Source organism: Scyliorhinus canicula, chromosome 9 (assembly GCF_902713615.1).
Source record: "Scyliorhinus canicula chromosome 9, sScyCan1.1, whole genome shotgun sequence".
NCBI lineage: Eukaryota > Metazoa > Chordata > Chondrichthyes > Carcharhiniformes > Scyliorhinidae > Scyliorhinus > Scyliorhinus canicula.
In genome coordinates, this window is record NC_052154.1 from 50,183,870 (window position 1) to 50,208,056 (window position 24,187).

Sequence of the window (24,187 nt, forward strand, 5' to 3'; positions counted from 1 at the left end):
TAAACTCTAGAGAGTTTTGGCCTAAACTGCTCAATCTCTCTTCATAAGACAAGCCCCTCATCTCTGGAATCAATTGAGTGAACCTCTTCTGAACTGCCTCCAATGCCACTACATCCCTATTCAAGTAAGGGAATCAAAACTGTACACAATACTCTGCTGCTCATATTGCCTGTGCAGAACCTCTACCCTTGTTCTACCGGAATCATCGGTACCAGCATAAACCAAGACAACTGGATCTTTCTCTGCAGATCTTTCTCGTGAACCCTGGTACCAGATAGGCAACAGAGCCTTCAGAGCCCTTGATCCTGGCCACAGAGAACAGTGTATTTGCCCTTAACTATACTATCCGTGATTACTTTTCTCTCTTTTCTCTCCCACTTTAAAAAAAATTCTTAAAGCTTTTCCATTTACAATAAATTTTATAACAGTCATCACAAACAGCGGATGTAACACAGGATATCGTAACAATCGGGGGGGGGGGGGGGGGGGGGGTTGTTGGGTTACGGGTATAGGGTGGATACGTTGGTTTGAGTGGGGTGATCATGGCTCGGCACAACATCGAGGGCCGAAGGGCCTGTTCTGTGCTGTACTGTTCTATGTACTGTTCTATGTTCTATAAAAACACAACCAACTGTATGTACCTCACCCACAAAAGAAAGAAAAACTAAAACCCAAAGCCCCTAAGGTGGGCAATGAATGGCTGCCAGCTCAGGTAGCGCCCCTTAATTAACCCCCCTGGCGGTATACTTGACTTTCCCCAGATATAAGAATTCCAATAGGTCACCGTACCGAGGAGACCTCCACCCCAGCATAACTCGCCTCCAGGAAATCAACAAGGTGAAGGCGAGGACGTCCAGATAACTCTCCCCTTCCCTGTGTCGCAGCGTCTGAAGATCAGACTCCAGCTCATCAACTCTGAGACAAAGTTCCTTGGGCAATAAACACTTTCCACAGATGTGTTCACCAGGAACCAAGATGGGGTCCACCAATGCCCACATCATGCAGGTACAACACATCGCCTAGCCCTGCATCTCTACTTTAATTAGTTTTTAATTTTTTTTTAAATTTCCAACTGGCCTCTATATTTTAATCTGTAAAATATTTCTCCTATTTACCTTTAATCTGAAAGGAATTTAGAATAGGTAATTCAAATTATCAGTTACTTACAAACCAATTAATTTACGGTTTTCCTGTGATGTCACTTTGTTTTTCCTCACTCTGTTTATGGAGAACTCCTCCTCACAACTCCCTTTCCTTCCCCCGCTGTTTTAATCACCGGGTCCGCCTCTTTTCGTGCTGTTTCCCACTCTGAAGCTGCTCTCCCTTCCCGCCCCGCTGGGTCTGTCTTTCTCCGCGCTGTTTTTCACTCTGAAACTGGTCTCCCTTCCCCCATTGTTATAACTCACCAGGTCCGCCTCTCTCCCTGCTGATTTTTATTTGAAATTTGGATCAGGTAGCTTTGAAAACGTATGTTTGAAAAATGTATTTTACGGGACGTGAGCATTGCTGGCTGGGCCAGTATTTATCGCCTATCCCTAACTGCCCTCCATTTCAGAGGGCATTTGAGAGTCAACCACATTGCTGTGGGTCTGCAATCACATGTCGGTCAGACCAGGCAAGGGTGGCAGATTTCCTTCCCGAAAGGACATTAGTGAACCAGATGGGTTTTTACCACAATTGACAATGGTTTTGTGGTCATCGTTAGACTTTTAATTCCAGATTTTTATCGAATTCAAATTTCACCATCTGCCCTGGCAGGATTTGGACTCTGGTCCCCAGATCGTGCCCTGGGCCTCTGGATTATGAGTCCAATGACGATACCTCTGACTTTTCCCAAAGCTGTAAACATTATTTTCCATTAGCTAGAACATCTAGTCTGCCATTTTGAAAGTACTGTTTGAGATATTGATTGGCAGAAAGTCAGGAAAGAGGATTCTGTTTATTAACTGTGTGACGTTTCAGCAGTTTCATAGCGTCTTTGACCAATCTTGAACTGTAAAGTTTGAGTGTTTTAGTTGTCCAGCTATTAGAGAAATGGTTAAGTTCTTAGTTGTGTATACATTATACCCTGTATTAGTCAAGACTTTTAAATAGATTATTCATAATAATTTACATAATGATAGTTTTCATGGAATGGTTATTTAATTCTGAAAGGGTGCATAGAGAACCTAACCAAAAACGGAGAAAGAAAGCTGAAGTAAAAAGATTTGATGGCTGTCCTTTTATAAACTGCCATAAATACACATGTACTCTCCAACTAGGGCACAGAACCATGCAGGACAAATATCAACATAAGGCTGCAACAGAAAATGCAATAATACAGTTCACCTATATTCTTCTATCCTATCACTTCAAATTCAACACCACCTCCTCCACTTTGAATGGTGTTGCGGTGTTTCACGTTGAAGCAGTGCCCTGCCAAACAATGCAGATTGTGAGCACTGGAAACAACAACTTGCGTTTATAGTGCCTTCAACACAGTAAAACGAGGTTACAGTGAGCCATTACTGAAATAAGTTGGAGACGATGCTGACCTCAATTTCACTGAACATCTCTGGGGTGAATTAAAAAACATAAGGGAGTTCTGGTGTCGTATAAAGGGAAGTGGAGTCATGTTACATTGGAAGTGTGCAACGGGTTTACATCCTCCATGACATGCAGAGTACTGTCAGACACCAAAGCTGTTTGAGATTTTACAGTTAATCATGACTGTGTAGTCTCTGCATGCCCACTATAATGTCGAGCTACTATGTAAAACTGAAATATTTGCATTATGTATGTTGGTGATTTAATACACCCTAATGTGGTCAAGACCTTCGGGTAGACAGAGAATAATAACCAACACATACATTCACACAAATACAAGGAAAAATTAAGTGCGTGGTTTCCCTTTATTATACTGTCCTAGTTATTGCAATCAGGTAAATCACATTTTATAAGCAAACACCATCCAGTTGCACTGTAATCATTGTTTTTCTTTACATAGTTTTTCATTGTACTGTGAACTGGTCAATTCAATTAAAACATTCTTCTTTGACAAAAAGAAAAAAATATTCTGACAATGGCAAGCTAGCGCATCACAGTTATCACAAATGGCTAATTCTGCATTTAAAAGCAAGTATTAACAAAATACATCTAGTTATTTTGACACCTATTAGCTTACTACATTAAGCAACAAAGGACAACAGCGACAAAGCTGATGTTTCTAACACACTATAACTCTGATTAGAAGCAAAAGCTGTGAACTCACTAGTTAAAAGCAGGACAGAAAAATACTGAGCATAGAATACTTTTAATCTGTTACATTAATATTCATTTCAAACTGCTTATAATAGCAGTGCCTCATGGCCAAATCATTAGTTTTACATCTGGGTTTCAAATGACACTTTGATTGGATGTAATGTTCAAAAGTTCTCTCCCACTGTGACTCTGTCGAGTCTTCTGCAGAGAATATGTCTCGCAGTGCTGACACCTTACTGTGCGTGCTGACTCATCATGTGGTTCTGGAAAGACAAAAAAAAACCATAAGGGATAAATAACACGTGTCCATATCCATCCAGGGCTCACTGCAGATAATGTAAAAACTTGTACAGTTTCGCTTTATGCGGAGGAACACCAGTAATTATTAGCTGCTCGAGATTCCATTTTCATTTGTTTAATAAGTACAAGATTGAATTCAGTAATAATTCTTCATCAGGGAATCCGTTTGGATCTGACAAAGATACCTTTGTTTTGTTAGAGGCGCACAATATACATAACCCTGAGTGTTATATGTGATAATAATGATCTTACATTTGACAGGACTGCAATATGGTACAACTGTTGGAGCTTTAGCACTGCTTAAACCTAAAAACTGTACATATGATGACTTTTGCATTCACTGCAAAAATGATTCACCAGTTTAAATCCATAGTGAAGGGAGACATTGTTACTTTTGATTCAATTGTGCGTCAAATTGATAGTCATGTGAGGTTAAGTCGATAGACGTAATTTGTTAAATATTGTCCCAAATATCCAAATAGGAGGAATAAGTCTTTCATTGTTGTTACCTTTAATATGAAGCTTTTTGTCAATATTCAGCAAATTCTGTTTCTCTACCAGAAGAGGGAAGCACAATACCTGTGATTTTTTTTTTCTGGTGAGCTTTCGTTCAGTTAAATATCTTTTCCAGCTTAAGAGTCAAAAATTCCAATTCTTTTCAATTCTGTGCTATTTCTCGCAATAAAATCAATATATATATGTATTTCCAGCCTCTATATGGCTGACAACATACATTTTAAAAAGCAGTTAACAGTCTCCAAACCCATCTTTACAGATGTTAATTTATTCAGATAGAAATACTGGCTAAACCATCTCAGACTTCACTGTTTGCACTTAAACTACTGTAATCTGGTGTCAGAACTCAAAATAATGACTAAAACAAGAACAAAATGCAGTGGATGTTGGAGATCTGAAATAAAAGCAGAAAGTGCTGGAAAAACGTAGCCGGTCTGGCAGCATCTATGGAGAGAGTAGCATAGTTAACGTTTCAAATCCGATATCTTGTCTTCGGAACTGCAGCCAAAGGTTTTGATGAGTCACATGGACTCGAAACGCTAACTCTGTTTTTCGCTCCACAGATGCTGCAGGACCTGCTGAATTTTTCCAGTACTTTCTACTTCTATCTCAAATTAACGACACTCGGAGTAACTGATTCTTCCATTGATACTGATTCCTTACATCGGGCTGCTTACATAGGCAATTAAATATAACGTAGCAATCTTCGAAGGGGTGCAATACACAAATAAAGTCCTAACTGAAAAAGTAGAAGCTGAAGGGGCAAATGGTGCCACGCAATTCTGCCTATTGTTTCCACTACTTTTGTGAGTCTGAATAAGTATAGGCAGGAGACCGACCCCTGAGGTGAGTTTACTAAAAAAACAGCACTGGTTTGACATTCATAACTCACAAGATTTATCTTGTCAAATAGAGGTCATATTTTGGGCTCAATCTACCTTCCAAGTGTCAATATGAAAAGGACATTAAGAGGCTGACCAGTGTAAATGTTACATTTTTGTAACCCTATGTTCGGTTACCCAGTTTGAAGAAATGTCACATTTTTAAGATGAAATTTTGGAAATTCTGTAATTAATTTTACTGCTGACCGATGACAGTAAATATTGAAAAATAAAATTATATACTCTGGATTTTTTAGTGCTTTTGCAGGATTCCAGTTTTATTAAACAGTGTAATGTAAAGAGTGAAAAGGAAAAAGAACAAATTATTGAATGTTGATATTGCAGAAATACATTATGTTGATCCACTAAGGTGAGGATGAGAATGACAATTGTAGATATATTGGAATTTTGATTAGAAGTGATTAAAAGATTATAGTAAAGGTCAGGATTATTTACATGCTTATCTGGAGTTCCCACTAAGTAGTGCAGCCTTTTCAGTACAATTTGCCTGAAATTGGGCAAACTACCAAAACAGACTGCCGAAGTGCAAATAATGTCCAGCAAAATCAGGTTTACATGATCTTTTGCACTGGTTTAAAAGCCATCAAGCTAGTGGCTGTCTCTGTGCACAAAACTGTCCATGCACCCAGATTCAATTAAGTATCAATGTGAATTTCCACTAATTATGTCCATTTGCAGTTCTTCAAGGACGCTCTTAATTTTATTTTATTTTAAGAGTACCCAATTGTTTTTCTCCAATTAAGGGGCAATTTAGCGTGGCCAATCCATCCAAACTGCACATCTTTGGGTTGCGGGGGTGAAACCCATGTAGACACAGGGAGAATGTGCAAACTCCTCAGTGACCTGGGTCCGGGATCGAACCGGGGCCTCAGCATCGTAGGCAGTGGTGCTAACCACTGTGCCACCGTGCCGCCCGAGGAGGCTCTTAAAATGAAGCACAAACACACCAATAACATGTTCTAAAAGCTTTTGAAGTTTTTTTCTTAATTTACTACAAAACTGACACAACTTGTCAATGAAACTAGTGAATAATTCTGTACAACCTTCGAAAGGCATTTTCCATTATTTAAAATCAGGCTATTCAAAGATGGTGGATTTGACACATATTAAAATATTTTTTGTGATAAATCCACTTTCAACTGTATTTTTAAAATTAATTTACTGGATGTGGGCGTTGCTGGTTAGGATGGTGTTGAGTTCTTGAGTGTTGTTGGAGCTGCACTCTTCCAGGAATGTGGAGAGCATCCCATTACACTCCTTGTGCCTTGGAGGTGGTGGGCAGGCTTTGTGTAGGGGTGGTGAGGAGGTGAATTACTCACCATAGAATTCCTAGTCTTTGACCTGCTTTGGTAGCTACAGTTTTAATTTGGCCAGTCCAGGCAGTTTCAGATCAATGGTAACCCCAGGATGTTGATTGTGAGGGATTCAGCGATGATAATGCCATTGAATGCCAAGGGACAATGGTCAGATCCTCTCTTATAGGAGATGGTCATTTGTCTGGCACCTGTGTGGCACGAATGTAACTTGTCACTTATCAGAGTTTTCCCCCAATTCCCATCGACTCCAGTCTAGCTAGGGCTCCTTGATGTCATACTCGGTCAAATGCTGCTTTGATGTCAAGGAAAGTCACTCTCACCTCAGGCATTCAGCTCTTTTGTCCATGTTTGAACCAAGGCTGGAATGAGGTCAGGAGCTGAGTGACCCTGGCGGAACCCAAACTGAGCATGTTATTGCTGAGTAAGTACGCTTTATAGCACTGTTGATGTTAACCAAAATGCACCAGAGTACCACACTTAAAATATCATCAACAAATATTTTTTAAGTCGGTAAAAATGACGGTCCTCCCAAGGTTCCTTTTTGTTTTCCAGTGCCTCCACATCTTCATCCGGCGGTCCTATTAAATGGATCAATAAGATTATTGTGGGCTTTGTAGGGGGGGGGGGGGCAAGCCCTGTGGGCGAAGAGAGAAATGCTCGAGCGGAGTTGGGGGGGATGGAGGGCTGGCGCTGCCGAATTTCAGTAATTACTACTGGGCGGCTAACATAGCCATGGTCAGGAGGTGACTGGTGGGGGGTGAGCCGGCGTGGGTGCGCATGGAGGCGGCTTTGTGTAAGGGCACAAGTTTAGGGGCTTTGGTGACGGCGCCCCTACCGTTCCCGCCGGTGTGGTACTCCACCAGTCCAGTGGTGGTGGTGGCCCTGAGAGTCTGGGAGCAGTGGAGGAGACATGTGGGAGCAGAGGGGGCGTCGGTGTGTTCACCAATCTGCGACAACCATCGGTTTCCCCTGGGGAAGATGGACGGGGGTGTTCCGAATTTGGCGGAGAGCGGGGATTGAGAGGATGGGGGACTTGTTCTTGGAATGTAGCTTCCCGAGTAGGAGGGCGCTGGAGCAGAAGTTTGCATTGGCTGGGGGAAATGAGTTCCGATATTTACAGGTACAGGGCTTTTTGCGGAAGCAGGTACCAACCTTCCGACTCCTGCCGCTAAGGGGGATTCAGGATAGGGTGGTCTCTAGAGGATGGATAGGGGAGGGGAGCGTCTCGGACACATATAGAGAGCTTATGGGTTCGGAGGAGATGCAAACCGAGGAGTTGAAGCGAAAGTTGGAGGAGGAACTGGGGGGAAAGATAGAGGAGGGCCTCTGGGTGGACGCATTAGGAAGGGCCAACACTACTGCAACATGTGCCAGGCTCAGCCTTATCCAATTTAAGGTTGTTCACCGGGCGCATATGACAGTGGCCCGGATGAGCAGATTCTTTGGGATGGAGGACAGGTGTGCAAAATGTGCGGGGGGGGGGGGGGGGGGGGGGGGGCAGCGAACCATGTCCATATGTTCTGGACGTGTCCTGTATTGAAAGGATTTTAGCAGGGATTTGCCGACGCCATGCTCGTAGTATTAAATATGAGGGTGGCAATGAGTCTGGAGGTAGCGATTTTTGGGGTGTCACAGGATCCGGGAATCCAGGAGGAGAGGTGGATGTAATGGCCTTTGCTTCCCTGGTAGCCCGGAGGCGTATATTGCTGGCATGGAGGGACTCAAAGCCCCTGAAATCGGACACCTGGCTTTCAGACATGGCAGGTTTCCTCTGCCTGGAGAAAATTAAATTTGCCATGAGAGGGTCTCAGCTGGGGTTTGCCCGGAGGTGGCAACCATTCGTCGACTTCCTCCCAGAGAACTAATCGTCAGCAGAAAAGGGGTGGGTGGGAGGGGGATAGGTTAAAGTAGGTTAGGGGGGTAAGTAATGGCAAGACCTGTGTGAGAGGGAGGTGGAATTTGCATTATGTATATATTTTTCTTGTTATGTTTATTGTTAACTTTGTTGTTGTTGAAATGCCAAAGAAATACCTCAATAAAATGTTTATTAAAAAGAACAAATATTTTTGAAAGCAAGTGAAAAAAAATAATTGTATTCTGAAACGCAGTCCGAATGCACTCATTCCCAACAAATCTTGGCTGGGATTCTCCGATCCGGCGCCGGGTCGGAAAACCCCGAAGGGGGGGTGGGGGAGCGAGAATCGCGCCCTGCCGGCCCGACTTCCCCATTCTCAGGCGCCGTTTTTCAGGGGCCTACGTGGGGGCCTTCTTTACTTTGCGCCAGGCCCCTGTAGGGCTCCGCCATATTGCCCGTGGGCCAGGGCGGAGAAGGGAACCCCTGCTCATGCGCGGAAATAAGCGGGCCGTTCTGCGTATGCGTGGACTCGCGCGGGCCGTTCCCTGCTTGCTGGGATGACTCCGGCGGCACCCTAGCCCCCTAGAAAGGTGAGAATTCCTCACTTTCGGGGGCTGTCGACGCCGGAGTCGTTGGCGCCAGTGATCACGCCAGCGTGGGGACATAGCCCCATTTTTAGAGAATCACGCCCCTTATGTTTGGCAGCATGCAAATGACTGAGTGCAAATATAAGAGAGACAAAACATTTCTGGAAACCAGCATAATTTCTGCTAGAATTTGTGCCTGGATCACCAATTGCACACAACGATGAAACTCCAGGCCACAATCTTTCCATATAATAAGCTAAGTAAGGGAGTTGTTTATCAGGAAGATGTGAAAGGTTTATCTATGCTTATACATTAAATGTATATCAGCTGTCATAGGCTCAAGTACCCACTGGCAAACATTCTGGATTTGAAATTACAACCAAGCCCATTTTGCATACAAAATCAGTGGAATTTTGACCTTCAAACTGGTGAAAATCCACTTCAGCTCTTGATTTCAGAACCACACCATTTCAGACATTGTGAGAGAAAATGAACGTTCCGGACTCCACTGACAAACACTTTTGTCGTCTGCTGCTTATTACCACGCGGGAGTACCTTATTCAACCTGTGTAGCATTTTCTCCTTGGCTTACCTTACTTGTTATCTCTTTTGCTATTGTTATGTTGAAATTTCGAATGAAGTTGAAAGGGGAATAAAGTATACTTGGCACTGTAGTTATGCACCGTTATTGAGTTTTAACATTTTAAAATCTTTTATTTTAAATGGTCTCCTCCTCAGGCAGCAAAAAATGGGGCAAATCCAATAATGGGGCAAATCCAAAATTTGAGAGAAATAGTTGCAAAGAGCCAAACGAAGTTAACATATTTTGAACCATGTTTGTTATGCTTATTTCACAGCTGCAAACAGACCTCAGGTTTTTGTATGAGTTTAAGGGCCATCTGCCATCTGTTTTATTTGCTATGCCCCAAATCAAGGGTAGTTGGAATGTGATGTTAAGGCCACAATCAGAGCAGCCATGACTTTACTGAATGGCGGAGCAAGTTCAAGGGGTCACATGGTCTACTCACGATCCTAATTCCTATGTTCATATGTGAAGCAAATTACAGGTTTCAAGACTCGATTCAGTACATAAAAGTATCAAAGGCAAAAAAAGTTCATTATAACGCTGTTAAGACAACAAAGTAAAACTTTCGAGACAAACCTAGTTATAATAGCCACTTTCATCAGCCGAGTATCAACACTCAGGTGGTGTGAAACAGATATTGGTGCTGCACAGTTTTACCTCAAGTCATTCCATTCAAACACGATAATTATAGCTATTAAAATAACTATCTGTATCAAACAAGGATTCAACATGCTAATAATCCAGCATTCGTACTGGTAACAACATACAAAAAGAAACAGCAGTTGTCATAAACTTTACTTTTCAGAAAAAAAAAGATCTACAGAGACTATTAGATTTCTGCTTGTCCCCATGGCCAACCCACCATCTTGGAAGTGAGCCAGTTTGGGGAACTGCAGCTGTGCACTCTCTCCTCCTGCTGCCTGACCTGGTTTTCCTGGTTGTGTATTGTATAGAGACAGATGTGCGAGGCTCATCACTACCACATCTGTCCCAGTACCTGACATTGGACAAACGCAGTACCCAGTGGGACCAGCCATCTGAGAAAGCCTATCTTAAAAAAGATAAATGCTATTTTGGATCAAAATTCTCAAGATAGCTGCTTGAAGTGATGAACGGTTACATCAGTCTTTGAATGCCACAATGAAAAGCTATTTAAATGCTCAAAGTTACTGTCAACCTGGTGACACTATGCCATATAATTAATGACAAGTTGCTTCAAATGACAACCAGCACCAGAATTTATATTGCAAATATTACAGTTAACTATTAAAAATTGTATTTTCCTGGTCTTGATCTGAATTGTACAATTAAAAATCAATGAGACATGCATGATATTCAATCCTTTTATTATATCAGTGTGAACTCAGCACTGGTATCCACACACTGTCCTAATTGATAGAGACTCATAGTGGGGGGAGTAAGTTGGAATGTGGGTTATTGGGAGTGGTTAGAAGGTATAGGGTTGGCATGGAGGGTATGAGGGGATGTGAGAGCTAGAGGGTCTTACTGTTTTTATTACAACTGGATGAAGTGTCATAGCAATGAGGCAGGCCTTTCAAACAGCTCGCCTTGACACTTAGCAGCCCCAGTGGCTGGCTGTCCCTGCACTGTTTCCGGGGTTGGCGGGCCGACTCCAGAATGCATCCGCCATCCCCGCCTCCCCAGAGCAAAACTGAAAGTTCAATACCCTGATGTGCCTTCCACCCAGATCCCTTGATCCCCAAGAGCCATATCTAATTCCTTCTTGAAATTACACAATGTTTTGGCCTCAACTACTTTCTGTGGAAGCATATTCCACAGATTCACCACTCTCTGGGTGAAGAAATTTCTCTTCACCTCAGTCCCAAAAGTTTTACCCCTTATCCTCAAACTATAACCCTTGATTCTGGACTCCCCAACTATCGGGAACATTTTTTCTGAATCTACCCTGTCTAATCCTGTTCGAATTTTGTAAGTTTCTATGAGATCCCCTCTCACTCTTTTTTTTAAATAAATTTAGAGTACTCAATTATTTTTTCCAATTAAGGGGCAATTTAGCGTAGCCAATCCACCTATCCTGCACATCTTTGGGTTGTGGGGGTGAAACCCACGCAGACACGGGGAGAATGTGCAAACTCCTCACGGACAGTGACCCAGGGCCGGGATTCGAACCCGGGTCCTTAGCGCCGTAGGCAACAATGCTAACCACTGTGCAACCATGCTGCCCGCCCTCTCACTCTTCTAAACTCCAATATAATCCTAACCGATTGAGTCTCTCCTCATCTGACAGTCCCACCATCCCAAGAATCAGACTGGTAAACCTTCGCTGCACTCCCTCCATAGAAAGAACATCCTTCCTCAGATAAGGACAATGCACACAATACTCCAGGTGTGGCATCACCAATGCCCTATCCAATTGCAGTAAGACATCTCTATTCCTACACTCAAATCCTCTCGCTAGGAATGCCAACATTCCACTTGCCTTCTTTACTGGCTGTTGTGCCTGCGGTTACTGTCAGCGACTGATGCACGAGGACATCAAGGTCTCACTGAGTATCCACCTCTCTCAATTTACACCCATTCAAACAATAATCTGCCTCCCTGTTTTTGCTATCGAAGTGGATAACCTCACAGTTATCCACATTATACTGCATCTGCCATGCATATGAGTGCCATGCACTCAGCCTGTCCAAATCTGCTGAAGCGTCTCTGCATCCTCCTTACAGCTCACCCTCCCCCACCCAACTTTGGATCATCTGCAAATTTGGAGCTAATACATTTGGTTCCCTTGTCCAAATCATTAATATATAATGTGAACAATCGGGGTCCTAGCAGAGATTCCCCAATCCCGTGGCAGTGTCCACGCCGTCATAAACGGGCCGCTCCCACGACTAATTCTGGCCCCTACAGGGGGCCAGCACGGCGCTGGAGCAGTTCGCGCCTCTCTAGCTGCAGATCCAAGCGCGAACTGTGGGCTGCGGGATCTGCTCATGCACAGTTGCGCCAACGAGGACATGTGCAGTAGCCTTCAACGCGTCGGCCCCGATGCAACATGGCGAAGGACTACAGGGCTCGGCGCGTAGGAAAAAAGGTCCCCAGCCACAGAGGCCGGCCCGCCGATCAGTGGACCTCGATTGCGGGCCAGGCCACATCGGATCCCCCCCCCCCCCCCCCACCCCTTGCATGCCGAGATCCTGCCGGCCCAGAGCAGGTTAGAACGACGCCGACGGGACTCGGCTATTTTCTTACGGCCGGAGAATCGGTGGGCCGACCGCATAGAGTGGCCCGCGACCGGTGCCGCGCCAGCTACACCGGCACCAATTTTCCGCTCTGCGGAGAATCGCGTGCTGGCGCGGGGCGACGTGGCACGATTCGTGCGGCCTCCTGCGATTCTCCGACCTGGCGGGGGTCGGAGAATCCCGCCCATTGGTTTAGATGCCTGTAGACAATTTGTAGGAATAGATAATGTATACACAATGCTTGTTAATATCAGAAAGGAAACAAAATGGCTGTTAGCTAAGCTAGCAATACTAAAGATACAAAATGGCTAATAGATGAGCCAGCCACATTCCTGAACAATCATTTGCTGGGTAAAATTACAAACTGTGTAAACTACCTCATGAGAACCAAACGTGGGTATTTCTTGGGAGTATGATAACTGCTGTTGGTACAGCTTCACACAATAGCTCAAGGTCTCCAGTTGCAGACAGGGCATATCCTTGTGTTAGTTTTGAATGACTTCTGTATGAAGTCAGGGGCGGGTAAGACAACACCCACTTTAACCATATATGTGATGACTGGGATGCTAAGAAAATTGATTGACTGCATGTAATGAATTGTACACGAGTTGATTGATTGTATGTAAATGAGAATGCAACTAATTCCGCCCCTTGAATCTGTACATTCCTATGCGAACCTTAGCTCAAGTGCGAAAGACTGGTGCCAAGCTGCGGAGTTTCCAGATCCTTCTCACAGAGCTCTGATATAATAAACTGCTTCTATACTCATTCAAAAAGGCGTGTGTGTGAATATTTTCACCTCTAACAAATGGCGTAGTCGGCAGGATTTTGCTGGGCCGGACGCCGATCGAGTCGGTTAAGAAGGCGAGTAGTCAAAAGTATGACCGCCAGAAATTAGAGTCACACGGCAAGATGGACGGATGGCAAAGCAACATCCAACAAATCTGGTATCAAGGCCAAGTGAGTAAAAGACTCAGTTTAAAACTTTTTTTGTTTGTCAGTTATACCACTGAATGTAGTAATAATCGGCTGCTCGAGGACACATGCTGAGCCTGAATAAAGGCCAGCGTTAGTTGGGAATCCGAGATGCACAGACTGTTGATGGTCGCGGAATTTGCCGTGACACAGTGACAAGCCAGGACCGTCACCCTAAGGGAGTGGACGATAGGTAAAAGCCTCTGAGCACAGTCGCCTCGTACACTGGATATGCAGTTGATAGAGACGATACTGTTAACACATCATGGAAAAGAGAGGCACAAGGCCGCTTTTCACTGAGTCTGGCGTGCAGACAAGAGCAAAAGACTCTGGTACAAAAAAATGTTCAGAGATGGGTGGGATCCCGACGCAGCCCTTGTAGAACAAAGAAAATGTTGGGATAAACAAAAGCGAGATACGGCAAAAAAAAAGAAGGCGGGTTATCTTAGCATTCCAGTTGTCACATATATGGTTAAAGTGGGCGTTGTCAAGCATGATTTTCCTAATGTAAATCCATCCTGACTCTGATTACACCACTGCTTTCCAAATGCTGTGCAATAAAATCCTTGATAATTGACTCCAGCAACTTCCCTCCTACCGACGTTAGGTTCACTGGTCTATAATTACCTCTTTTCTCTTTACCTCCCTTTGTGAATAGCGGGGTTACATTCGCTACCCCTTGAATCTTTCGGAACCATTCCAGAGTTCCTCTTATGTGGTTCCTTGTTGAGAGTTGTTGATCTGCACCATTAATACCGTGGGAATAAGTAAGACTGCCCATTTGTTTAGTTAGGAAAAATTGCACAGAATGGCAAAAAAAAAAATCTTTTAAATGAAAGAAGTCTAATAAATATTATTTCTACTCTCAGTGAAGCTTTCTTACTGGTGGAAACTTCATACCTCAATCTAGAATCAGATGAATCAGGCAATTGCACATGGCACCTTTCATGGCTTCAGGATATTCCCCAACAATTTGCAGTCGATTACTTTCGAAATGCAGTCACTGCTGTCGGGAAGTGCGGCAGCCAATTTTCCTACAGCAAGATCCCAATGACAAACTTAATTGGGGCAACCTGCGAATATACATCTTGTCCAGGAAGCCACCATGTACCCACTTGAATAGAAACAAAGGCTGAAGCCGGAATATTTGTCCGTTCATGGTGTCACAAAGGCAGATCTTAATGACATCACATCAGGATGGGTTCCGTACATTTAACTAAACGTATGACAAGGGTGACTGAAGGACACCAGTAATCATACAGACATCTCCCTTCATAGCACTCAAGATGATTAAAAATTTAGGTGAGCACATTCCCCCTTTAAAATAATGCTTTCTTGTTATCTGGGAAATGGTGTAATTTTGGTGCCAGCTGTGCAAAGACATTCCTGTGCCAGAAATTGGTGTTTTTGTCCGTTTCTACAGTGTAGAGCTGGACCCAAGCCACATGCAAATGATATGATAATGTGACCTACTGCACTTTTCACCATTGGTAAATTAAGGGGTAATTCCCGTGATTAATCCTGTTTTTTTGTTTGAAAAAGTAACTACACTAACTCAATACTTGTTTTGTTCAGAAAATAAATTCATTTTTTGGAAAACAGTATTGGTGAAAAACATGATTTTCTGTTTAATATTTGCTTTCTTATTCACAGCAATACAAAAATATTTAATGCACTTTAAGCATATCCAATGTAGATTTTGAAGAAAGCAATATTGACATTTCAAAGCAACCAAAATCAATAGTATGGCAATTGTTTTCGTGGCATTACTTGTCCCTCTCTGATCAGAATCTTTTCCAATCCTTTTTCTTCTTCAGATCAGCGCATTGTGTGTTAAATAAGATACGCAACACGAATTATTAGGAAACCTTTGTTCTGTTAAGAATAACAGGCACATCTCATAATTAAGAGATTATACAGCCCAACATTCCAGCCATTGCTAATTTTAGCAAAAACGACTTGCATTTAAACAATGCTTTTAATGTCGGACAGCAGCCAAAGATACTTTATATCAGGCAGAATAAGATAAAGACTGACACCGAGCCAGACATAAACATTTGGGGGGAATGACTAAAAGCTGGGCCAAAGAGTTCTGTTCAATGCAGGATCTTAAAAAAATCAGAGAGATGGAAAGAAACTGTGGAGCTGAGGGCCAAAACGGTTTGGCAAGGGGTAAAAATACACACAGGCCATTTGGAAGAACAGAATTTTTTGGGGGGAAGGAAGGGTTATAGTGTAGTCTGGAAAAGGCTGGGGGGGGGGGGGGGGAGGTCATCAGGGGATTTGAACATGGGGATGAAAAATTTAAACTGGAAGCATTAAGGGACGGAGATGCCAATGATGACCACTGACCAGAGAGATGATGAGTGAGCGTGTTTAGGTGATGGGCTGCAAAGATTTAGGTGAGCTGAAATTTATTGAGGGTTGACTTAGGGAGGCCTGTTTTGAATTACTTAAATTTGGAGGGAGATGGATGGGGTCAAAGAAATGAAGAGCAGTGGTTCAGTGAGTGCACGGTAACCTCTGAGGCAGAAGGCCTTAGGTTCAAGCACCACTCTGGAGACCAGTGCACATAATCCAGCCAATTTATTCTCAGTTAGCTGCTGCCAAGATGCCAGGTATTCATAGCAAGATGTGGTTGTGGGTTTGTACATCCCAGCATTAAGAGCCCATGCCTGTGAAACCACATGTCTTTTGGATGTGGGTGTCATTGACAAGGCCATTTCAGAGGGTGAGTTAGGAGTCAACCATATTACTGTGGGTCTTGACTCGCATGTAGGCAAGGCCAGGTAAAAATGGCAGATTTCCTTCCCTAAAGGACATTAACAAACCAGATGGGTGTTTATGACAATCGATGATAGCTTCACGATAGTTTCACCTTTACTGAGACTAGTTTTATATTCCAGATTTATTAACTGAATTTAAATTCCGCCAGCTACCGTGGTGAAATGTGAACCCGTCTTCACCAGCATTATCTTGGGGCTCTGGATTACTAATCCAGTAACATTACCATTACGCCACCGTCTCCCCCAGATGTGTGCAGTGAAAGGTATCCTGAACCATGGGGATGCCCATTGTCCTGGAAAAGCCACGCAACACTCAGGCTTTCCCTGACATACAGAGCCTCTATCATCTCGGAGCAATGGTGGCTGGACTGGGAGATGTTAGATATATCAGCTTTTCCAACCCAGATGGGCCTTACAATGATAGAATCCCAACATTGCAGAAAGAGACCATTTGGCCCATCGAGTCTGCACTGACCCTCTGAAAGAACACCCTACCAAGGCCCACTTCCCCGCAACCCCACCTAATCTTTGGACACAAAGGGGCAATTTAGCATGGCCAACCCACCTAACCTGTACATCTTTGGACTGTGGGAGGAAACCGGAGTACCCACAGGAAACCCACGCAGACACGGGGAGAATGTACAAACTGCACACAGTCATCCAAAGTCAGAATTGAACCTGGGTCTCTGGCGCTATGAGGCAGCAGTGCTAACTACTGTGCTTGCAGTGATGTACAGATGTTGAAACCATGGTCACATTCAGCATCATTGGCAGTGCTGTCCCTTCACATCTTTGAAGCTACAGGTCCAGTTCCAAAGAGCAATAAGAATTTTTTTGGAAACACTTTAATGAATCTCAGATGGTCATCACACTACCCTGGCGAGGCTGGAACTAAGAAAAGTGCTTCTGGGAGATGCAAGTAGATATGGTCACCTACTGAGAACGTCTTTTTCCATCCTCCCTCTACCAGCAGCTTGTCTTCTCCTTTGCTGTCCTGCATCAATTCCCTCTCCTACAGCTCAAGTAGGACTACAGCTATGGGACCTATGGCTGGGGTTTGTCCCCAGAGCTCTTGCATTAGCAACTAGCGCCTTTTCCATGTTTAGCACCACTCTCTGCAGTCTTAACCAGCTTTAGGCAACTTCACCAAACATTCAGTCCTCCCACAATCTCAAATGGAGCCAGTAGAACTAAACTGTAAGCTGGGTGATAATGCCTTTAAATAGGACTGGTGGGGGTCCTTCATGCTGCTGATCGGATGTGTAGCTATACATATTTAAGAGAGGAATTTAACGGGACAGGTGATTTCCAAAATGGCAGCACTGACGTCAAATCAACATTAGACACTGACTGATGTCACAAATTTCCTACTCTGCATACTCCTGGCGCATGTTCATAATGCCCCCAGTTAAGATCTATGTGGCCCTCGCCAGAGGCGGATGGAAGCAGCACTGAAACTATTTTCCTTTGAAAGCAGCTACTGTAGCTCCAAATCTACTGGTGCTATGGACCTAGATTGTGTGGCCCAAGGAATAGATGAGGAAGAAGGGAACACCCTAGGTGACAGTATGTAAATGAGAAGTGAAGTCCACGCTGGGGATGCTTTGATTGATGCCGAGGCAAGAGTGGAACCAAGAAAGGGAAGTTTTTCTAAACTGGACAGCAGCAGATGAGATAATGTGCTTAACTGTGTTGCAGACTGCACAGGTGATGAGGAGGACTTAAAAAAGGATACTGCGCCATACATTCTACCATAGAGAATGTGGTGCATGACTTTGCTTAGGCTGTGGGGAGGGCAGAGTCTTTATTGCAAGGATCAAACAAGGAATTTATTTTATAAAACAATGTAATTGTTACAATAGTGCTAAAATCATTTGTGAAAATATATATTAGTCACTGAACTCCGATCATGTAGCTGATATGGGAGCAACCTTTGGAGCACCTGAAGACTTTGGGAAAGGCTGTTGTCAGCCTGAGCTCTCAGGTAATCATGTGACTGCACAGTTAACCTGTCAGGACATTCTTATTCTGACTGTCCACCAGATGTCACAATTGTTATTACTCCTCAATTGTATGTCATTATCCAACAATGCTCTAGATTGCAAATAGATACAGAACTGCACGATTCACCCACTAATTTCAAAAGCTGAACCATTCTGCCCAACTTCAGCCAACAGCCTAGTTTATGTGGTAAATGCAAGGCCCACTACATTTATCGTGTGATGATGAACAAACTCTTACCGTGAAGAGTCACCTATATATTCAGCTTAAATGCTGAAACACAACTGTAATCCAATGACATTACAAACCAATATAAAGGACATTGAAAGTCAAGTAGCCAATCCATATTTTTGCTGGAATCTATCTCTTTAGAAAGAATGCAAGATCAGCACAGGATGGACCCAAACACAGTAACATTTCTTCTGTTAGTGGCAGCTGATTGATTACACAGAAAAGATCGATAAACTGAATGCCATGGGAACGGATCTGATAATGAACTTTTCAATGACACATTACAATATACATTAATTGATGCCTTTGAAGCTGCAGGTGATGGAAAGAATGTTTTTGGCCATGTCATAATTAAATCCGTTCACTGTTTAAGACTTTGGTGGGATGTTGTAGAGTTGGCAGGTTTTGTGCCAATCAGAGCCCCGAGTTGTCTCTTTTCAGGAAGGCCTGTAGCATCTTGTGCCACTCAGGCACTTGACAGGCCAGCAGTGGGCCTTTCCTGGAATCAAGGACCCTGTGGACCAAAGTCCCACCCACCAAGAACTGCCAACCAATCAGAGGCCAGCTGTTCTTCTGTACTCAGCACCATGAAAACGGTGGTGATTCCAGCATCCAGTCATGGCCTCGGTTTGAGGAAGGACCCAGGCAGAGCTGGGTGATGGTGGAAAGTGGGGCGGGGTCAGTGGCAAGGTTAAGGGAGTGGCTTTCAGCAGCGCTGCCCCCTTCCTGATGCCAAGCCCCTTGATCACGCGTTGTACCTTTGGACCAGGGACCCACCCCCCCCCCAACAGACTGGAGGCAACATGCTATGGTTTGCTTGCCATGCTCCCCGCAAAACAACCCTTCATCTGCCACTGGGTTAATGCTGGTGGCAGCGGAATGAGGCCCTTAAGTGTGATTTTAATTGCCGACTGAAGAGCCTCAATTATCAGTGAGACACGAAGGCCGTTGATGGGAGTGGAAGCGGGAAGATGGCCCCCCTCCCGCCGAATGAAATGCTTCCCCGCCACCAAACCCGCCAATGGGGAGTGCGGAAGATTCCACCATTGTGATATTTCCCAATAAAAATAGCTGTATTTAGGGCAGCACGGTGGCCTAGTGGTTAGCACAGCTGCCTCACGGCGCTGAGGTCCCAGGTTCGATCCCGGCTCTGGGTCACTGTCCTTGTGGAGTTTTCACATTCTCCCAGTGTCTGCGTGGGTTTCGCCCCCACAACCCAAAAATGTGCAGAGTAGGTGGATTGGCCACGCTAAATCGCCCCCGAATTGGAAAAAATAATTGGGTGATCTAAATTTAAGAAAAAAAAAAATAGCTGAATTTCCTGCAGTTGACCTACTGTACATTAAACACAACGTGGCAGTATTTCCCTGGTGGTTCCTCCCAAGCTTCTCCAGGCAGAAAGAGAGCACAGTGGGCTAAACAGCTGGCTTGTAATGCAGAACAAGGCCAGCAGCGCGGGTTCAATTCCCATACCAGCCTCCCTGAACAGGTGCTGGAATGTGGCGACTAGGGGCTTTTCACAGTAACTTCATTGAAGCCTACTTGTGACAATAAGCGATTATTATTATTTCCCCAGGATTTTCACTGATCTTCCACTGAAGCTATTCGCAAGATCAGGAGAACATGCAAGGAAATTCTATCCCAAGGTTCAAGACTGATTTGAATTAATTACAGTTAAAAAATCACGTGGGCTCCTCCTTAATTACACTCAAAACCAGCAGAAACCCACGAGACAATGGTAAGAACTAAGCTGTCAAGGGTTTTTGCTTTTTCCAGGATTTTCTGACAGGCTAAGGTGCAGAATTTCTACCTGCCCCATAGTAGGCAAATACCATCAGGTGGTGGAGCCATGGACAGGGGTTCCCTGTGCCCATTGTTCTGGCTCACTCAGAACTTGGTATGGTACTCCAGCCAGTTGTGGCCTCCAGGCCAGCTAAGCAGCTTGGATCCCAAAGAAAGGAATCATTAAAAAAAATAATTTGGTCATGCAAAAGAGTGGAGGGGGGCCTGGCAATTGTCCACATGCCAGGCACTAAAGATGTACTCTGTTGCCCACCTGCCCATACAAATTAGGTGCCTCGGGTAGGATGAACACCATGGAGAAGGAAGCCGTAGCACTGCTACCAGCCCTTCAACATTTTGAACTATATGTCCAGCATGTCAATAAACGAAGCTTAGTCTATACCGACCATCATCGACTCGTGCTTACAGAAAAATTAAAAACTCGGAACGCAAGATTGTTCCAAAGGCGTTTATGGTTGTAACCGTTTGCTGTTAAAATTATACATGTTCCTGAAAAGGGCAATATTATAGCGGATGCTTAGTCACGTGTTTAAATGTTGATAAGTGGCAGAAAAAGGGTGGCACAGTGGTTAGCATTGCTGCCACACAGCACCAGGGACCCAGGTTCGATTCCAGCCTTGGGTGACTGTGTGAAGTTTGCACTTTCTCCCTGTGTCTGTGTGGGTTTCCTCCGGATGCTCCGGTTTCCTCCCACAGTCCAAAGGTATGCAGGTTAGATGGATTAGCCATGATAAATTAGTGTCCAAAAGGTGAGGTGGGGTTACTGTGATATGGTGCTAGGGTGGAGGCCTGGGTCTGGGCTTGAGTCGATGCAGACTCGATGGGCAAATGGCCTCCTTCTGCACTGTAGGGATTTTATGATAGGAATTGGGGGAACTGAGGTAGTGGGAAACAAAGGATGAATGGATATGTGTTTTGTGTCACGTACCTTGGTGTGAAACATCCTTTGCAATGACATTCCATCCCTCTGAGGGTGGAGGTATGTTAGAGTCCTTCCTTTTGATTTCCCCGTTTATCCATTTCTTTGGTTTTATTTTATTATTTTTGGTCCGTGGATTCATTCGGAATGTGCCTTTAAGCAGTTGACTTAAGCTGAGGCAGCCTGTAAGTCAGGACAGTGTGTTCCAGGATTTGATTTTTGAGAATACAGACTCGCCGGCGCCAAGAGAATCTTACGAAACAGCTTTGGAGGAAGTTGGTTTGATTGGCTGGGCATGCCAGGGATAGTGTTCTGGCTGACAACAGTCAGTGATTAGTTCCTATGGGATGCTTCTGAGAGAGCTGGTCAGAAGTGATCAGACCTTGAATGAAGAAGGAACTCTCTCCCTCTCTGCTGAAGTAAAGGAATGCGTTATTGTTCTAAAACCAATGAGTGCCTGGCACATCTTTAACTATATAGCTGAAATGACCTTAAATCGACAAAGTAGACCCTTGTCAGAGAAAGCCCACTCAAGGTTAGAAGGAAGAAGCGGCAAAGTGTAATTCTTCGGCCGTTAGGATCCTCTGTTCCCGCCGGCAGCGCTCCGCGTGTTTCCCGGTGGTGTGGAGTGGCTTCAATACGAAGTCCCATTGAGAGGAGGAGGGGATAGAGAATGGCGCCACCTTGAACGGTGCGACCCCAAGAAACACATGGCTGGGGGACCGGAGAATCCAGTCCATAGAGTGGGGCGAGTTGAAAAAGTTGAAAAGGGGGAGGGGGCTGGGAAAGGGGTATTAGGTAGTCAGTTACATTTTTGTCACTTTATTTATATTACAGTTAAATAATAAAATGTTGGGGGCGATTCTCCGAGCCCCGCACCGGACCAGAGAATAGGAGCAACCGCGCCACGACACCCCGACGCGCGATTCTCTGAGGTGCGGAGAATCGGCGCCATTTGCGCCGGCGTGTTTGGCGTGGCGCCGGCCGCTGGAATCGGCGGGGCTGCCGATTCTCCAGCCCGGATGGGCCAAGCGGCCACCCCGACACAACAGAGTCCCGCCAGCGCGGGGGGGGGGGGGGGAGCCTCCGATGGTGCCTGGCCCGCCTCTCTGTCGGCCGCCTCTTTTCCTCTGCCGACAATGTTATATCGCTATGCCATTTTTGTGCGCGGCGGCCTGGGGGAGGACGGCCACTGCGCATGCGCTAGTTGGTGCCTGCCCAACTGCGCATGCCCGGGACCCAAGGTGCTGCGTCTTTTACGCGACGTCGGGTCTCCGACGCCGCACCGAGACCCCGCCACCACAAATCACGCCATGCCCCTGCTGGCCCAACGGAGGCCCCAGAATGGAGTCTGGGAACGGGCGCCGACGCCGGAGTAAAACACTCCGTTAGCACTTAGACTCCCGTTGGGAGAATCCCACCCGTTATTTGTGTTAAATTTACAATCCTGGGGCGGGATTCTCCCGTACCAAGCCGGGGGGGGGGGGGGGGGGGTGGCGTGAACCACTCCGGCGTCGGGTCGCACCAAAGGGGTTAGGCCCGGATAGGGGCTTGGCGCCACGCCAACCGACGCCGAAGGACTTCTGCCGGCCGGTGCGAGTCGGCGCATGCGCAGGGGCGCCAGCGCATGCCAGCATCATCCCCGCACATGCGGGAGGGTTCGTCTCCGCATCGGCCATTGCGGAGGACCACAGCGGCCAATGCGGAGAAATAGAGTGCCCCCACGGCACAGGCCCACCCACGGTGGGCCCTGACCGCGGGCCAGGCCACCGTGGGGGCACCTCCCGAGGCCAGATCCCCCCGCGACCCTCCAGGAACCCCGGAGCCTGCCCGCCGCCAGGTCCCGCCAGTCAGGGACCTACTGTAATTTGCGCTGGCGGGACCGGCTACAGGCGGGCGGGACTTCGGCCCATCGCGGGTCAGAGAATTCGAGCGGCCCCGTCGTCCATTGAGTCGCGCCGGACCGGTTTTTTGCAGCGGGAGAATTGGGAGGACGGCGGGGGCGGGATTCACGCCGACCCCCGGCGCTTCTCCCACCCAGTGGGGGGGTCGCAGAATCCCGCCCCTGGTGTCTGCAGTTTATTGAGCTCAGCCAAAGTCCTCAGGTATTTTAAAATAACATCTAATTTCACTTTCACTTGTTTTGCAACGACAGGAAAAGTGGGTCTGGAATTGACCACGCACTAGCCCAGGGGGGTCGTGACAGTGGGTAAGTGTGACCCATGCGTAACTGCCAGGATTCTATCTTGAGGAATTATTTAACCAATGCACTGAAATCAACTGTTTAATTTATTTGGATTTATTTTACCATTAACGGAAATTATTTCATCTGAACCTTTGTGCACCTCAAGTCAATAGTAAACATTTTTATAAGTGCATAGTCCTCACAATACAACTTAAAAGCTATCACTGTATCAGCAGTCTCACCAGCTTGAGTGAGAAAACTATAAAGGGAATCTTAACTCAACTTGTCAGCCTTATTCTCAAAAACCTATCCCAGTTCCAAACTTAATAACATGAGTATGTTATTTAATTAGCAATGACATTTTCAGTATAGGGCTCAAATATCCAACAAGTTGAGACGGCGATGGCCACAGTTGAACTGTCCTTTTACAAATTTCCTTCTTGTAATCTTTCCAGTTTTAGCATTAAATCCAATTGCGAGCAACTTATACTTCGGGCTGAAATCTTAAATCGGAATCCCACCAGCAGGCCGAAAAGCAGATCCGAGGCCGAACATGCCAGAAGGAGGACCTGCTCAGTGATATGCCGCAGACAACAACCTGCAGATACACCATAATTAAAGAAATAATGCTGCCCAATCAGAGGACTGGCAACTCTGAAACCTCAGCAATGTCAGCAAAAGAGTTGGGCGTTGCTGATGCAGGCAGGGGTCCTTGAGAGTGTCTCAAAATGGATATGCCCTCAGATAGTTATGTGCGCATCAGAAGT

The 24,187-nt window shown here is 45.3% G+C and overlaps 1 protein-coding gene across 3 annotated transcripts in view; it reads right to left on the reverse strand.

Moving 5' to 3' along the window:
• Positions 1-2,872: 2,872 nt before the first annotated feature.
• The window catches only part of znf423 (zinc finger protein 423), a 423,129-nt gene continuing 401,814 nt past the window's right edge, over positions 2,873-24,187 (reverse strand). For all 3 annotated transcript variants that reach the window (XM_038806675.1, XM_038806674.1, XM_038806673.1), the window contains exon 8: positions 2,873-3,503. In XM_038806675.1, the coding sequence (XP_038662603.1) occupies positions 3,474-3,503 (30 nt within the window). In that variant the 3' untranslated portion in view covers positions 2,873-3,473. The remainder of the gene's footprint in view (positions 3,504-24,187) is intronic.